General features: G+C 30.1%; 1 protein-coding gene across 2 annotated transcripts in view; it reads left to right on the forward strand.

Annotated features, from left to right (window-relative positions):
* The window catches only part of LOC144834652 (ribosomal protein S6 kinase-related protein-like), a 39,939-nt gene that overhangs the window by 1,417 nt on the left and 19,566 nt on the right, over window positions 1-18,956 (forward strand). The window contains exons 3-9 of one of the 2 annotated variants that reach the window (XR_013610991.1): window positions 10,121-10,207; window positions 13,291-13,359; window positions 13,960-14,032; window positions 16,320-16,468; window positions 16,695-16,812; window positions 17,618-17,817; window positions 18,155-18,884. Coding sequence is in view for 1 of the 2 variants with exons in the window: in XM_078689540.1 (XP_078545666.1) it covers window positions 10,121-10,207; window positions 13,291-13,359; window positions 13,960-14,032; window positions 16,320-16,468; window positions 16,695-16,812; window positions 17,618-17,817; window positions 18,155-18,370 (912 nt within the window). In the remaining variant the exon portion in view is untranslated. The remainder of the gene's footprint in view (window positions 1-10,120; window positions 10,208-13,290; window positions 13,360-13,959; window positions 14,033-16,319; window positions 16,469-16,694; window positions 16,813-17,617; window positions 17,818-18,154; window positions 18,885-18,956) is intronic. The other variant, XM_078689540.1, reaches the window with a different exon arrangement.

The following is an 18,956-nucleotide window of genomic DNA, read 5'->3' on the forward strand; positions in this document are numbered from 1 at the left end:
ATATAATGTGTACTTTATTAATTTTACAGTATTTTGATAACATGTGACTATTTATACTATATTTTTACTGTAACGGTAAATTATATATATATAATATATATATAATATAGTTTTAAGGAGATAATGATTCACAAATAATTATATCATTGTCTGTAATTTTTTCTAAAAACAAACAATGATTTCTATTGAGTGGATGCCCTCCAATAGCAGCAATAGGATTTGTAATTAATAATTGATTGGCTCATTAAAAGGCTCGTTGATAGCTTAATTATCTATCCAACCAATTAATTGTTCAATCAACTGGCTGCATGTATAATTGATCTAGCAATTGGAATTTTAAGTATTTAATAAATCATAAAATATGACAACTATCGCGTTTATTGTAGAAATATTTTGCATTTCGGTAATTAGCATTCGCCACGAGCTGTGCAAACCGCTATTAATATAGAGCAGTGTGCATGTCTGCTTTTAGAAAATATAAAGAAGGCATCTGTATACCGACAGCCATGCTTACTAGCAATATCAGCCCTTAAAGCAAAAAAATGTTTTTCATAAATGTACACAACACTGTAGGGTAACAGTTGCTGTATTGTACATGACAACAGCACTAAATATCAAAACGTGTTTTTATTTTAAAGTACCGGTTTCATTATTCAGGCATTTCTAAAAATATGATGAAATATAATTCTATGTTTGAGTATAATCCTAACCTCTTTATTTAGGTTAAATTAAGACACAAGACTTGGGTAAATCTATTGTTTATGCAAATGAGTATAATCCCACACCCTAATTTTCACAGAAGTTTGTACTCAGCCCCCCCCCCCCCCTTGGGACTATACTTGAATGTAACAATTGACTTATATTCACATATATTGAGCACTTCCAGAGTCTATAGTTTCAATTGTATTCCATGTCATTGTGTTTTTAAACCTTAATTCCTATAACATGAATGAGTTGGCATTACAGTATTTCATTGTCTATTCAAAGTCCTATACTCTTTAATACTCATGGTATTTTACTTTCTGTATTTTGTCTTTTTATACCATCATCACTATGTTGACACTTTGTAACAAATAGTACAGTATCACAGTTACGATATACACATTGCATATTAATCAATAACCATTGAACATTAAGTACATGCTTTATCGTAGAGAATAGATACTTAAATGATATTGATCGGAATAAATTGGCTACCACCACTGAGTAAATAAAGAATAATGAGTTTCTCTCATAGCGTTTGTTTGGTTTTTATACTTAAGTGTGCCTAAGAGATCGTTTGTAATGGTCATCATCATTATCTTCTAGGGTTATAGGGATGGGACCAAAAAGACAAGAGTGGGTGGGGAAAAATGAAATACTGTAGTACTTTCAGGTAAACCAGAATTTTCTAGGGGGTATGCTAATGGTTAAATTAGAGGGGGAGAAGGTTGTCAGGAGAAGCAAGCCCCAAAATCTGTGAAATGCTTTGCTATGCTTTTTTATCATCATCAATATATAATTTTTTATCATGATTTTTTTTCAATCATCATCATCATTTTTCATCAATTTTTTCAATCATCATCGTCATTTTTTCAAACATCATCATCATAGTTTTTTCAATCATATCATCGTCATTTTTTTCATTCATCATCATCATCATAATTTTTCAGCATCTTCACTTTTTATCATCACAATCTTTGTTAAATTATCATGATGCATCTTCAAGATTTGTTAATTAATTTGGACAATTGTTTAGCTTGTTAATTAAAGATAGTGAATCAGTTGATTAAATGACATAAATTTCTATGGTCTGAATTGCAAACATTATTCCACATAATTGAAAGTTATGATAAGAAATTAATATGTCTGTCTCCCCTGAGATTTGAATGAATGTCTCGACAGGAATTGATCGATGATATAATATCACTCTTATATCAGTCAGTTTGTGAAATGAAGTTATATTATTTAATTGAATTGTTGTGCAATGTGCTGTACTATTATTGAGAACTCTATGGAGTGAAAAAAGATCCCATCTAAGATTCAAACCCTGATACGTGTGCTTATACGCCAGGCACCCTACCATTAGACCACTTCTTCACTCTTGTTTGTTTGTTTTTTATTGATTTCCACACAAAATTAATATGATAATTAAGTAACAATTAACATATATATATAAGAAAGATGTGTGGCTGGTGGGCAAATGAAAGTAACATAGCAATGTACAGTATTAATATTTTATAGTGCAATAGTGCAAGATTATAATGGTTTTAAATGGTTATAATGCACACCCATGCAGATACTAATAATATTTTTTTGTGCTGCATACTGTAGTTAGTCAAACATTGAACGCAGTAAAGCAGTGATTATTACCATACTGGATCTATTTGATCTTTTCTGTTAAAAAATCAATTGTCCTAAATATTTATTTTAAATACATACATACATATTGATTTCAATTTCTATTTATTTCCACAAGTCAACAACATAATATACAATAAAATAATGATAAACTAGTTAGGTTATTAGATAAACTTTCATATAAATGCAATCACCCCAAAATAATGTTAAATACGAAAAAAAAAAAATTAAATAAACTAATACAATATAAAAGAAAACAAAGCTACAATTTCTATTTCACATTTTTTAATTGGAACTTTTTTTTAAAAAAGGGGAATAAAATAATTTTTTTATATGGAAATAATGATTAAACAAATACAGTACGCAAGAGTATGGCATGTTGAGCTTACTGACAAGTGATCCATAGCATCCTTCATGGTTCAGTGATTATCTTGTGTCATTAACATTAATTATTGAGGCGATGTAATCATTCCCAGCATATGAGGTGACTGACACTCTGTAATGGTTATACAGTAATTATGGACTGTCTATTTCATGCCTATAATATTAAATAATGTACCTTGATAAAAATAGCCCACTCCCAAGCAATTCATACATATTAAAACAGTTATAGTATATTTTTTAATGAAAATAATTGGTAATATGTGAGAATGGTTCCATTATCCAAAGGAGCGGGTATTATATTAGTTTATCCTCTCTTTATTGGGAGAGGGCTAATGTCGTTTTATCCAGGTAAGCGTCACCAGTGTTGGTTTGTGTAATTTTATAGCAAAATAGTGAAGAATCCTTTAGCAAAACCAATTTGACAAAAAAGTGTGATGTGCCCAAATATGGTAGTGATATACTTAAATATGATAGTGATATGACATCATCATGTCCATATATGTGCACGTCACATAAAGTTTGATAGTGCAGACAGAGCTTTACAAATTTCATAAACACACAGACTATGACAGAAAATTGGTTTCAACCATCAATTGTTCCCATGTCACTAATTTTACATAGTGCTTAGCAACTGCTATACTAATTCTTGTTCTGCTACTTTTGTTAATACAGTGATTTGGTTATCACTAGTGTGTTTTAAGACAATTTCTACACGCTCTGTTCTTTAAGATTCCAATTTCGCTAAGTATCAATACAGGTACATTAGCAATAGCTTTAAGCTATGAAATAAGCACCAACAGTTATGGTGAATAAATTAGTACCAATTTCAGTGAAATTAGTGTTTTTGATTTTAGTATTTCCATTAATGCTGTTGTACATGATTTAACTCAACTTTATCTTTGTTGTAATTTTAATAAATCATAATTCTAAAGATATTGTACCAAAAACAAGTTGTGCAATTTTACAATTCTTAATCTTCATTTTCACTAATGACAATTAGGTTTTAGCTTAAGGCAACATGAATTATACTTTATCAGAAGTTTGTAGTTTTCAAACAATTGTGCCTTAAGGTTTTTAAAAAGAACAATGCTCAACAACATCATTTTCTCTAAATATCTCTACTACTAGTCGTTTACAAATGTTTTACAAAAATGTTTTTTTACCTCAGTCCTTTTTCCATAAACTTTACCTTATATCTACTTTATGCCTATTTTATACCTGGATAACCCAACATTGGACTATTTCTTTTTGAGAATACTTAACAATACATTAAAGATCCCTATTAAACAATAGACACTGTCCCCAAGTGGGAGTGATATGACATCATCATGTCCATATATGGGCATACCACATTTTGTTGTCACATAAAGTTTGATAGTGTAAAACAGTAGACTGTTTTGAGGACTGTTTTTCAATTTATGAAAGCACCAATATGGTGATGGTTATACTTTAAAATGTTTGTTTAAAGGTCAAACACTGAATTATTTTTGATTAATAATATTGGTATTCAACGCCATGCATCAGCATTACCCATAATTTAGTTAAAATTATCATTTATAGTTTGCAAATAATCTTAAACAATAAATAAATGCAAACAGTTCAGTTATAACAAGCTGTTGTAAGATACTAAATGTACATGCAAACGCATTCCCTATAAATCCCTTCTGAAAGCTTATTCCCACGGGAGAATCCCAGCGATTATTGCATTATAAATTTTGCGGCTTATCCATCTCAACAGAGATCAATTTTCAACATCGTTGCCATTAGCAATGCAAAGAATAATAAATACCTTATAATATTACATTCTAATGCCGCAATTCCTGCTCTATCACAAATTTTTAAATCAAGTGCATTTGTCTCCTTCAAACTGTTAGTGTTCTCTACAGAGTAAAGTAGACCTACGACTTTATATGTGAATATATTATTCTTATTTTGAAGTTTTTCCACGTCTGTGCAAGGCTTAATTTAGTACTACTAGCCTAGCATAAAATATCAGGCTAGCAAATTTATTTATATGTGTTGTTATATTATAAAAAACACATCCTAAGCTGAAAAAGCCAATTCACACAGACGAGCGGTAACGGTAAGCGGAAGACCGCATAGCTTGTTCCAAGTATAATATATCATGAGCTTAAACCAGTGTCAGATTCTATATTTGTTTTACAATAATTAATTACAATTTATAATTATTTTTTTATGGTTTTTTTTTTACAAAATAACTTTCTGCAAAATTACCTATTTAAAGTCTGATTTTATTAATCTTCATTTTTCATGTTTTTGGGGGACAATACATCTTTAATAAAAGAAGATTTTAATGCTAATATTTACCATCCTCTATATATTGAATGATTCTACCTTTAATGTGCAATTCATTATGCGTTTCAGACATTACTAACGTTTCAGGTGATAGTATCACTCAAGGCGTCTCTCATTTGACGTGCACCTTGGTTAGGCTATCATCTCAATACCCCACTGATTGTTTCTTCAATATAATATGGATTTTTTTCAACAATTTCTGAAATCAATTTTACACTTGAAAGCAATGCGAATCTTCTTCCTCTTGAGGAGGTGAGCCTGTCTCTTTTCCGACAGATTGTACAATGTCTTAGACAAATTCTGTAAAAATTATTTAATTTCTTCTGTATAGCAGAAACAGTATTTTTTTATTTCCATTGATTGATTTATTGTATTTTTGCTGATGTTTTTAGTTTCATTTTGTTTCCTTTTTTTTATCATCATTTTCTGATTTGTTTTGCACTACATAATTATCTAAAATATTTTTTTTTTTTTTGTTAATTAGTTGATAAATTTAAGACCAGCTTTTTTTGTGAAAAAAACTGCTACTGCTATTATATAAAAATGATGAGTTATGACATTTATTTAAAGTCAATGGTATTTACACTACAGATTCTTTCATGACAAAAAGCAATTTAGTTCAAATTCACTGAAAATTAGGTTGATTTGAAAGATGTACGGAAATTAAGGTTACTGTATACAAGAGTCTTGAATGCTGTCGTTTGATTAAAATGTTACGGCCGTAATCATGAAAAAGTGCTTTTAATAACTATTTGAGATTTTCAAGATCAGCTTAGATGATGGAGAAGTAGACAAGAATGATCTGGCCAATTACTGGAAAATAGTTTAATAGAACTGCGAAATACATAGCGAGATTAGATGTTTAAATACAACAGTATTATATAAACAATGAACACAAAATAACAGGTATACTATAGTATAACAAATATTTAATAATATTATTATTATTATTTGTTATTACCATAGAGAACCCCTTAATAGGAATATCTCCCAGACAAAGGTTTGCAGTGTTTAAACATATATTGCCCATCTTTATTTCACGGAAAACTGTCTCCTTAAGTGGTGTCCCCTGAATAGGGGTGTTATTGTATTATTATTATTTATATAAAATTCAAGACAATTTATTTGACATAAATTTAGTGATAAATAAAATAGTAGAGTGTAGATATATGAAAGAAATTAGAAACAGTATGGAGTAAAATATTCAAAAGAAAATAAAAAATAAGTAGGCTAAATTCAAACCCAGAACCAGATGTTATGGTCAACTTACAATAAAAGCTGAAATTATATGTTTCATTTCATTTATTTATTTGACCAAAAAACCATAATGTAAAATATACGGAGGTGAATTGGCCAGGGACTGCTAAGGTAAATAAGATTACAATAACTAAAAGAGTCAGCAGTCCCATGAGCTTAACTAAAATAAATTTACAATATATAACTAGAATTTAATTTGTCACTTTGACGAATTATAGGTGATCATTTTTATCATTTTACTGAAATAAATTTTTTTTTTACGTGCACGTACGTTAACATACGATCAGAAAATGTTGATGTATGCCATCCTATTATACGCTTATAGTGCTGAGTTGTGCCTATTATACGCCATATACAAATTATTTAGACGTGTATAATAATATATACAAAAAAATCAATTATATACAAAATAAATAAAATTTAATATACGCAAAACAAAAAAATTGAATTAAAGATAATTATCCAAAATGTTAAATTTTAAGTTATTAATTACAACTATACTGTGGAATGCTATAATAAATCATAACTGCTTTTTAACTTCTCAGTAAAACATGTGGAATTTCTGTGTATTGATAGATTTTGCAATTTCTTCTACAGAGAACAAATTTATGCAGCGGTGGTCTATTAAGATGAATAATTGCACTATTGCGCTATCACATAGCTTGGGAAACATTTACTTATTCTCACAAATGATGTGCATTTAACATTTTTAGCTCTTCAGCTTTTCTTTTTATCCATCGGAAGATAAATCTTTCATATTTAATTTTCCTATAATAATTAGAAACCTCCTCGTAGGACCAATTTTTGATAATTTATTTATATGCTGTGACCTCTTCAATTCGAGGCTGTTCTCACAGAAGGCCCAGTACAGGAACAAGATGATTTGCTAATATTGAAGATGAATTTCTAATTGTTATTATATTATGATAATGGACAAATAAAGCATTTTTCAGTATTCAGTATTCAGCAAGATCAGCACACCAGCACCTCTATTCTTTAGTAATAATGTACCAAGTTCTTTTTTTCGCAATGTATGTACATCGGACCAACGACTTTACATCTCATTCGAAGGTCTGACTTGCATATTCTGTGTCCTAGATCAGAACTTTACTTAGATTTGATTTAGCATGAAGCCTCTCCAAATGTTGTAACATTTGAGATTATAACAGTATATACGAGGGTGAATTAATATAAGCGAGTCAAATGAGCAGTTAAGGCAGGGGCGCCGTTTACCATACTTATAGACCCAACAATATTAGCATGGGTTTAAGGCAGGCTCACTCCTGGTTCTGGTGGTGGATAAGATAACTATAAACCGTAGGTCCAACTGTAACCTGTGTGCAAGAAAACAGTTCATTCAAGATTAGTAGGGGGTTACTAGTAAACTGGTTCATCAGATGGGAGACATGTGTCTAAAGACATAAAATTATAAAATAAATAATATTTGCATGAGTATGATAATTGGAATCACTTATTAAATAAATAAAGAACTATAGCAATATATTGTGTTTATTAAAGCTATAGAACGTGTTTATATTATAATACAAGTATTTAGTTATATTTATTTGAAATTGAGTACATGTATATTTATATTTGAATATAAACATTCTATTTTTATTATTCCAATACTAGCACTTTATTTGTTTATTTTTATAAAGTATAAGCTATAATTCCTTCACTATTGTCCATAATTTCAATAGATTATTAAATTGCGGTTTTGTTTGGTTGAAAGGGACAATGCCATAAATTATTTACAGTAATCATTGATATTATTGTTGGTGATGTAATCGGTAGTGCATTAAACCACAATCCATGTCTGTCTGCTGTACAAATAAGTGGTTTACGCAATACTGTAATGAGACTGTACGTTGCTGATTGGGTTCAAATCTTCTTTCAGACCTACCACTACTCAAGACATGAGGTCTTTGGGAGTGGAGTTGTAATTTTGTCCTTAGAAAAAATCCTGACATGTAGTATTGTTTTAGATATGGTAGTGGCACCTATTCATTACTGGTCTCGTTTGACTGAAAATGAATGGAGTTATCAGTGTCAGAAATTATTTGCCTGGAAGCAGAATACCATCGTACTTTTGCTGGAACAGCTTCCTCTTTTGATACATGATGTTTTGGTCCAACACGACCTATCTTTCTTTTTACTTAGTGTACAAGCAAATGTTATATTGTTGCAACCTCTCTTGACTAAGCCATAGTAAAGTAAAACATAATATAGTGTTTCTTTTGCATATATATGTATAAGAAAGTGGCTTTTGGAGAAGAAACTTTGAATAAAAAGTCTAAAAAATCAAACTAAAAACAGCCAGTATATTGAATCATGGATGAAAAAATAATTACCTCTCCAAGCTTGAATGTACTAACTGTGTTTAATAAACTTAGATTAAAATAATATCCCTTTTTTTATTTTTTGTGTTTATAGTTTGAATCATAATTATGTTAATTACCTCAGCTAAGGAAGTAATAAAATATTGATTAATTATCAGTTTTCATGTGATTGTAGAACCGCAAGAGGAAAAATAATCAGGTTATTTTAGGAAATATAATAATTTTCATTGCTAATTGCATTCGAAAATTTAACGAACAATAATTGCGGATGTCATTATGTGTGTACGGTGTACATTAGGGATTTGTATTGTATAATGTCGCTTATAGCTATTTAATGGTATATTTTACAGTTTAACTATAAACAGGGATTTTTTACAAAATGATGGGATCCTGCATTTGATAAAACATTGTAAATATATTTTAAATTATAATACCATATTTATATGATCAACAATATTGTTATTTATTTATTATTAACAATAATATATTTTAAAATTTTAGTTTGTAATTCTACAATATTAATTTGTTTTTAATATTTATAATTTTGTATTTATTTATCTTTATATTCTTATTTTATTATAAGATATTCTCTATTACTGTATGTGTATGTTTTATTTTTGTGTGTGAAATGTGTCATTTATGGTAGTTCACCTTTTATTGTACTTGAAGGAGGTTTTAGAACAACAAGTAAGGCCCTGTGTGATGTGCCCAAATATGGTAGTGATATGCCCAAATATGGTAGTGATATGCCCAAATATGGTAGTGATATGCCCAAATATACTGTAGTACTGTATGGGCACATCACATAACACAAAATTTGATACTGTAGACACAACTTTTAAAAGAATATTTGAAATACTGCTAAAGCGATCTAGTTTGATGTGCCCAAATATGGTAGTGATATGCCCAAATATAGTAGTGATATGCCCAAATATAGTAGTGACATGATATAATCATGTCCATATATGGGCACATCACATAACACAAAGTTTGATAGTGTAGACAGAGCTTTAAAAGGACAAGAATTTTTTAAATACTGCCAAAGCGATCTAGTTTGATGTTCCCAAATATGGTAGTGATATGCCCAAATATAGTACTGTAGTGATATGACATCATCATTTCCATATTATATGGAGGACACATTCACATAACATAAGTTTGATAGTGTAGACAGAGCTTTAAAAGGACAAGAATTGTTTAAATACTGTTAAAAGCGATGACAATACAATGTAGCAGTATAACTTACATTTGCTTTCTCATTCATAATTGCTTTCTTGGGTGCAAGTTATTATCGTTTATACGGTACCTACAGTTCCAGTAGAAATAAACGACGTAAATTTTATGTTGTCTTTACGACATCTGCGAGTATAATGTTGTAACATTAACACAAAGGTGCATTTAAAGCTATAATGTTTCAGACAATAATTTTTAGAAATCTTGTATTCTTTTAAAATGTTGTATTATAATTTATCTCGTTTCTGTAGATTCAATGTCACATAAACAAAGGTGCATATGGAGAGGTTCTCAAAGTGTTCAAGTCAAATGAACCATCTAGTATATTTGCTATTAAGGTTAGTATAATTTTTGCAAATTGATATATTTACACAACTTCCTTTGGGTCATTATGTAATTCACATTGTGCGCACCATATTCAATTGTGGAACACTTTGTCTAAGAATACTGTAGATGTATTTATATTCCAAGGGTTTCTTAATCAGATGATTCTGGTATTTTAAACAGGAGACTATGACACGATTTGAAATACTTTTAAGCCTTGTCTACACTATCAAACTTTATGTGTCAAAAAAGTTTGATGTGCCCATATATGGTAGTGCTATGCTTAAATATGGTAGTGATATGACATCATCATCTCCATATATGGGCACATCACATTTTTTTGACACATAAAGTTTGATAGTATAGACAAAGCTTTAGAGCACTATTAAAATAGATAAAGCACTGTATCGCATACAGACTAATATATTTCTATATGGAAAATTAAAGCATACATTTGTATGTAAAGAAAGAATGATAAAATAACATGTAGACGGCGCTACTCTAATAATTACGAATTGAAACATGACGAAGAGGATTAAATTGAAATGTGTAAGAGACACATGAGGATGAGTTAATGATTGAAAAGCTCAAACTAATATATTCTTACCGTTAGATATATACAGTAATAGCAAGTATATTTCAAAATCTGAAGAGGATATGTGATAAATAGATGAATGGTTACAGTGTGTTTACTTTAATAATATTGGCAAATGAAATTGAAATTCAGACAATATATAGATTGTTTTTTTTTTCAAATATTTTATATTATTGATTAAAATAATATATAAGGCCTAGATTTAACTTTAATAAATAATTTGTTCGCCGCAATGAGAGACCATTTCTTACATCCCTATTATCAATCTCTTTTTCACAAAAGTAAGATAATTACTTTTTCTTTTTTTTTAAATTTGTTTGGTTTATAATGTTTATTTGTATGTAGTTGAGTGTGTTGCCACTGATCCAAAAGTGTTTGTCAATAAAGTTATTATATTATATTACTTTACATCACAATTTGAATCCTTCCCTATTTATTGTATCAAAACATTTCAGTCTGTGTTGTAACATGTATTTGCACTCTTTCTTATGTGGCCATTTCCCTGTTAATTGAGGCCGTATATTGATAAAAAAAATTTTTTTTTGTTTATTTAGTATAGCGCCTGTATGTCCTATACAATAGGGAAAAAAACCTTTATTCCTCAATTTTAGTTATAATTGGGTGGATTGGAAAATGTACATTATATCTTTCCCACTGATATGCTTTAAAGATTTATTGTCCCCTGAAAAATTATTTTTTTAATTATTTTTTTTAATATTCCATTTTAATGTCTCATATAGTTATTCACTTTGACCAAAAATTGGATCTAAACAAAATTAATTGAAATAACCTATTCAAAATCTGATTTAATTAACCTTCATTTTTCATGTTTTTGGGGGACAATAAAACTTCAAAGCATTTTGGGCACTAATTATTGCTGTTGAACTGAGCATTATAGTATGATTTCATATGTTGTGGAAGTTCCTTCTGATCAATCCATCAACAGAAGCAGTGATGGTGGCTTGGTTGTATTTATCACTATCCTCTCATTAACTTTGGTTCTAGACGTAGTTGCTTGTCAAATCCCTGTGGATATCTATGGTTGATAAAAGGATTGAAATTAGAGATTTGAAAAACATCACGATTACTGGATACTTCTTTGCATTTTGATGCGATTTCTGGCTTTGCATCTATTATTGAATGTGAGAGCATGAAAATAAGACTACAAAATATATGAACCAAATATAAACACAACTATAAATTTTAGTTTGTCTTTTTTAATTAAAAAAAAACAGTAATAAAATATTTCTAGGATAAATGTAAAAATTATTTAAACTGGTGATGGCAGCAGTGGCATAATGGCTATGAGCGCTCGCTGGCTAAACTCAAAGTGGGGGGGGGGGGGGCGGTTTACAGAGGCCCTGAGCAATGGCCAGAGGAAAAAAACGAGCAGTTAAATATTTCGAAAAAGGCTAAAAACATCCAAGGCCTTGAGCGTCGGAGGGCCACTTAGGGTCCTTAAACCAGCGGCCTCAAGTCTCTGTGTTACGCCACTGGATGTCAGATACCAAAAGAGGGTTAATAAATAAAACATTGTTTTTTGGTACTTTGGAATTGCTATACTGAATTACATATTCTGTAAGGTCTGCATAATTTAACTTTTATCAATCACTGTCTTTTTGCATGTCAATATCATTTCATTAGCCAATATATGCCGCCTTTATAATTTATAAAGAAATCAATGTTGAACGACGTCGGTATTTGCCTAATCCTATATTGCATGCATGACTAGTTAGCTGACTCACACGCTATCGTGCGTACTCGACATGCTATTAAATTGCTATCTAGCGGAATGTCAACATTTATTCATGTTTTGTTTTCTGAGAAAAAGTCAACAATTAGTTCAACAGTACTTTAAAATTACTATAATAATAATAATAAAAACTTTATTTAATCACGGTAACACTTGTTCACCTCAATGGTGTTTTTCGACAAGGCCGTAAGACATTATTCACACATTAAATTTAACAATTAAACAATTAACAACAAGAGTTTATCTTAATTTACACTTAAATTAGAATGAATTAGAATTTTACAATAGATTGTAATAAAAGCCAAATTTACAAAAGAATAAACATCAAAATGAACAGAGCATAAGTTTATTTTTACTTAAATAATTAAACTTAATACTAAAGATATTAATTTAATTATTAATTACCTTAGATCAATTTTTCATTTTTTAATTAATTGTAATTTTCAAACAAATTCATTGTAAAATGTAAATTAACACTGAATTTTCCCATTTCTCGAAAACTAACTTATGCACCTGCATAGATTGGTTAGTGAGCATGCTCAGATGTTTGTTACACTCTATTGATTCCTTACTACCTTGACCTATAATTTACACAGTAAACCATCTTTATCAATTTTAATTAATTCCACCTTTTGTGTGCCATCAATTATTTATTGATATTTTATCACTTGGCTGACACAGCTCAGATTTGAATCAATTAGAGAAAGTGATAGAATTTATGATTAATTACCGATTTCTTCTTCTTCTAGGTGCTGTCTAAAGTACAGGTGATAAGAAATGGTGCTATACGACAGTGTAAAGAAGAGGCTAGTATTCAGGTAAATAGTACAATGTTTCCCTTGAGGCTATCTATTTTCCTATAGGGAAAGAGTTTCAGAAATCAAAATTAGTCAAAAGGGTGCTACAGGAGGCCTATGTAGCACTGTAAAAAAGACTGGTATTCGGGTAGTTCAAAGTTTACTATTAAAGGTTTCAGAAATCAGTCAAAATGGGGACCCGAAATATTTGAGGATCTGATATTGCAAGTACCTAAAGCGGCCATCTTCTTAAAATGTTCAATGCCATGGTGAGATCAAATATTCTATCAACAGGACACTGAGCTCGCCTTGCCAAGATAGGAATTTGTAACAGTCCTTTGATCTTATGTCTGGCTGCGACAAATACCAGCAGTACTGTACTATGTCAATATGTATATATTCTCCGTGGTGTACAGAACTGATTGTGTCGCAGCCACAGATAAACCCTTTGATCTCCGGAGCTCAGCATTATGATGTTAGATTGCCATGGTGGGATTAATGCCATGAACTATTTCGTGACTCAAAAGGGAAAAATATTTCCCGGGAAAAATTATTTATTATTATTATTTATTTATTTATTTGTGATGATTGTTATTGTTGTAATTTTGTTTTTGTTTTTAGTCTGCAATAGGCCATTATCCGTTCATAGTAAGAGTCCACGCTGCATGGCAAAGTAAGACAAGTCTTTATTTAGGTGAGTTGATACATATGTGTGGGCTTTTTTACATGTTTTTTTTAAACACAGTTATGGCAATTTTATTAATGCTCTCAATGTGCTAACTTAAATACGCTTTTAAGTATATTTTGGAACCAGTTAATATTTAGTTCATTATCATTTGCACACAATAGGCATATCTGTCTGTTTTAAGAAGATCTAGCTCCTTGGATTTTTCACCGTTTCTATACGAGTAGTGCGAATAGATCATTTGCGAGCAGTTTCGCTTGTAAGCGTCCAGTCACGTCATACGCCTTTTGTTGGATGGCCACAGATATACCCTGACAGTATATATACTTGGTGTACTTGGTGTACAGTGTAATGATGAGCCCTTATTTTTTGGACAATTATTATATCAGTGATGGTAATGGATAACATAGCAAACTGGACAAGTATGAAGTAATGTTTATGTTGAAATATGTTGCAATGCATTTGTTTTAGTTTGAGTAAATTAAATGTCAAACGGAGAACCTTCTACTCAATCAATTAATTTGCTTTAAGGTTTTCTATCACTGAAACCTTACCTGTACACTAATTATCAGATGGCTTGTTGCTTCTTTCTGTTGATGGATGGATTTCAGATATCGCTGTCGTATTTGCTGTAAATTGATCTATTTTAAACAGCGCCACCAAGAGATAAGTTGCCATTAGATCATCTACATGCACTGTAGCTATAAATACTGTATGTAAAACATTTGAAAAAAAAACATTTTTTATATATCAAACAAACAAAATTGATTTTATAAGATGTTCGGTTTACAGATAATTGATGTATGTTTAATATGTAATGTAAAAAAATAATGTATGTACTATATGTAATGTATAAAGGTTTCCTATCCAACATTATTAGACGAATGGAGTAATATATTAAATATAAATATATATATATATATATATATATATAAGTAAAATAATTAAATTCTATAATTATAATTATTCCTTCCTTTTATATACTTTGAAGGCAAAAATAAGGTTGACTTTTAAATGTCCCGCAAAACATGTCCTGCAAACATCAACTTGACATCTAAGATTTACACTATCAACATATAATCATTTTGCTTTAGGTTGATAATATTAATATAATACTTCATTTACTTTTTATCCCTGGAGTGTTATTAACAAATGTCCATGTGTTTCTATTGGTGTCGTTTTTCATTTCATACAAATTAATTTCCAATCTTAGGAAGTGTATCACTACTCCAAGATTGTGTTTGAATTATAGCTTTGTTTATTTCACGTCCAAATGATTTACCAAATTCAGTTGCTGTTATATATTCAATGCACACAGTGTTTTATGCATGATCACATACATAGCCTGACAACATAATAAAACTATTATATTTTAATGGTTTAGAGAGAATAGCACACTTATGTGCTCAAAATAGGAACAAAAGTTGTTTTTTGCCTAAACCTGTCAATTCGTATAATAAAGATACAATATAGATTAACTGACCGATTTTTTTTTTAATTGATTTGTGCTTGGGAATCACATCTAATTTTAGACCAAAATATTGTTAGAAAACCATCATCGTTTTAAATAATTCTTTGTGGTCAAGGTGTTTGGTTTGTATCAGATAATTTTTCCAAAATATATTTTAGTTTTTACTTTTAGCCCAAACCTTACCTGCTACCACAGCCATAAGCTGCAGAATCGATTAAATTAAATAATAATCAGAACTGCGTTAAAAAACTGAATAATTAATTTGAAAACCCTGTAAAGATTGTTCGATCAATTACAGACTAAGCGTGATGAATTAAATGTACTGTATACTTTGTGTAATAATGATGTTTATCTGATAACAAACACAGACAGCACAAGTTAGGTGTTGCATTTACATTTCTCCAATGTTGATGTTGTTATGTGAGCTGCATACCTAGACAAACTGTTGTTGAATTCAAGATATGTATTAATATCGATAGCTATATATAATTTGTAAGTTGTGTGATGACAGATAAAGATATTAGGATTTAAGATGATGATGTATATATTTATTTTATTTTAACATGTGTTTTATTTACACAAATAATGACGTACTTATATATGTGAGAGTTCCATCAGCTGATCTGCGTGATCAAGCGATTTATGGCAGAGGCGCCACCAACCATAGACATAAAATCGTCAAGGCATAATCCTGGTGGTCTTCTCGGATAAGGACTTAAAATCAATTTTTTTTTTCAAAAAATACAAAATATTAGTAAAGTCAATTTGAAAATACAAAATTATTCAACAAATAATATAATTTATTTTGTTTGTTCTGATTTAAAGTAATGGATTATGCAACTCATGGAGATCTTCATAGTCTATGGTTGTTAGAGGGCGCTTTCAGTGAGATTGCGACACGATTGTACATTGCAGAGATAGCGATGGCTTTGGCGTTTTTACATAGGGCAGGAATTATATATAGAGATTTAAAGGTATGTATTGGAAAAAAAAATTTTAAATATTTATATTAAAATCAAGATTTATAAAATATCTTATTAAAACATCTTCTGCTTTTTTATAGATATTTTCAGATATTCAGATGCAGACTATTCTACTAAAGTGGTCATATTCCGATTCTGATTTTGGAAGCATGGGAGTTAAAGTGGGCCAATAGTTAGAACATTTTAGAAAAGGGTATTAAATATATTTTCTTTTCAGATGGAGAATATTTTACTTGATGAGGGCGGTCATATACTTTTGTCCGATTTTGGACTTTCAAAATGGCTGAAGCAAGGTGGCAGAACGTCCAGTGTCTGTGGGACACTTATGTATATGGGTGGGTAATTGTATATATCTATTATTATCTCTAATAAGTGAATCATTTTGCTATCTTTAAATAATATCATCCAAAATAGTTAATTTATTTCAATTTCAAACAAAGACAAGGAGAGGTAAATAAGAGAAAGAAATGCCATCATTGGGGTCATGATTAGAAGTAAAAAACTTGTCTCACCATTACCCTGAGAGAGAGAAAAAAAACATATATAAAAGGCTACCTTAATTAATGTTATATAAAATTATTGTTGGTACAGTGATAAATATTTATTTTTTAATTTACTTTTAAAAGCTGGTAAAGAAACAGAATTTTTAATTGAAACATCAAGATTATTCCATACGAAGGGAACTGGAACAGAAGGATTTCTAAAATTATATGAATGAGTTTTCTTAGTAGTATCTAACAATTTTATCATAGGAATAAGAAGTGTTTTCTTAAAATACTGAAACATAAATATTGATAATTGAACTTTATTAATATCAAATAAATTTAACATTTTTAATCGTTTAAATAAAGTTTCAGATGGAAATCGGTAATTGTTCAACAGGTAGACAGTTTTTTTAAATTGATTAATAAAATGCTGAATTTGTAGTATGTAGTTTATAGTTATTGTAAGCTAGAATAGGAGATGCACAGAACTGCTTCCTTTTGTTGATTTTCGACCCTACTACCTTTTTTAAAATCCTATATCAACCACCGCTAACTAAACATGGTCACAAATCTAAATTCTGCCCTGTAATAGTCTCCAAATTTATACCATGTTTTTTTTAACATGACAACTAAACAACTACCTTAATTTTTTCAGCGCCTGAAGTACTAAATATGGGCGACTATGATCATCGTGTCGACTGGTGGTCCCTCGGCATTATAATGTTCTGCTTGATGACGGGTAAATATCCGTTAAGTGGTTCCACCAATCACATTGAGATGTATAATAAGGTTATAAATAAGGAATTCAAGTTACCTCCATTTGTTAGTTATCCTGCTCAGGACGTCATTCTTCAGGTAACAGTTGATTCATTTTTAGTAAACTATTTTTTAATTAAATTTTTTAAATTCTCATCTAACAATCAATGAACTCGGAGCTACTATAATTTTATGTCGGAGCTACTATAGTTTTATGCCATCTTTATTCAGTGCGTGCACACAGATCCATTGCAACATTCTTTTTGAACATTCATTTTTTTGGCAACACAACTAATTTCTAGATCGTCGCAGATTAATAGCTCCCTAATAACACCACGTTTATATCTTTCTTTTTTGCAGTATACAACAGCCTGACCTTCGATGACCTGATAGTAGTTTATGCATTTTTCTTTATGATCACTTTTTTTTCCTGTAGTTACTCTGTAAAGATCCATGTGCAAGACTAAGCTGCTTAGCAACGTTAAAAAGAATGGAGTTTTTTGTCGGTATGTCTTTTGAAAAGGTTCTCTCTAAACAGACACCGCCAACTGTTTATTTGAAGAGGAAATTGCCAAAAACGTGTCAGGAGTTAACATTGAATGGTGTCGGTAACGATGTCTGGAAACCACGCCCAATTTCTAGGGAATTGTCCGTAAGTATTCTAAAGTAGTGTAGTCTATTCCACATACTATTCCTATAATTGGGCACGGAATAATTTTTGTATCATTTTTTCATCTAAAACTCTGTCTACATTATCAAAGTTTATGTGACAACAAAATTTGATTTCTCAATATATGGATATGATGACCATATTTTGGCATATTACTATTACTATATTTATTAAAATAGTTTGATAGTGTAGACCGAGTTTAAAAGTATGCTCAGTTCTTTTTTATATTTTATGCAAAGTTATATGTCAAGTTGTAACAAACTGGTTTCGGTGTCGTTATGAGCAATATTGCGATTCATATGAATTTTATAAAATAAAGTGTGCCAAGGAAAGAATTCAAAACTTAACAAAAAAAAAGAAGAGGCTTGGATTTTTAAACAAGGAACTTGCAGAGTTACCCATGCTGATATATTTCTCTTAGCATAATCTTTGCAAAGTGCAGTACTACTACCAGCCATGGGTTAAATAAATAAATGTGTAAAATCTGTTTTAAAAGGTCAAATGTCGAAGAACTGAATGTTGATAGTCTTTAATTAATTAATTCAGAATTGTAGTGGATGAATTTACT

The sequence above is a fragment of the Antedon bifida genome, chromosome 2 (genome assembly GCF_963402885.1).
Source record: "Antedon bifida chromosome 2, ecAntBifi1.1, whole genome shotgun sequence".
Taxonomy (NCBI): Eukaryota; Metazoa; Echinodermata; class Crinoidea; order Comatulida; family Antedonidae; genus Antedon; species Antedon bifida.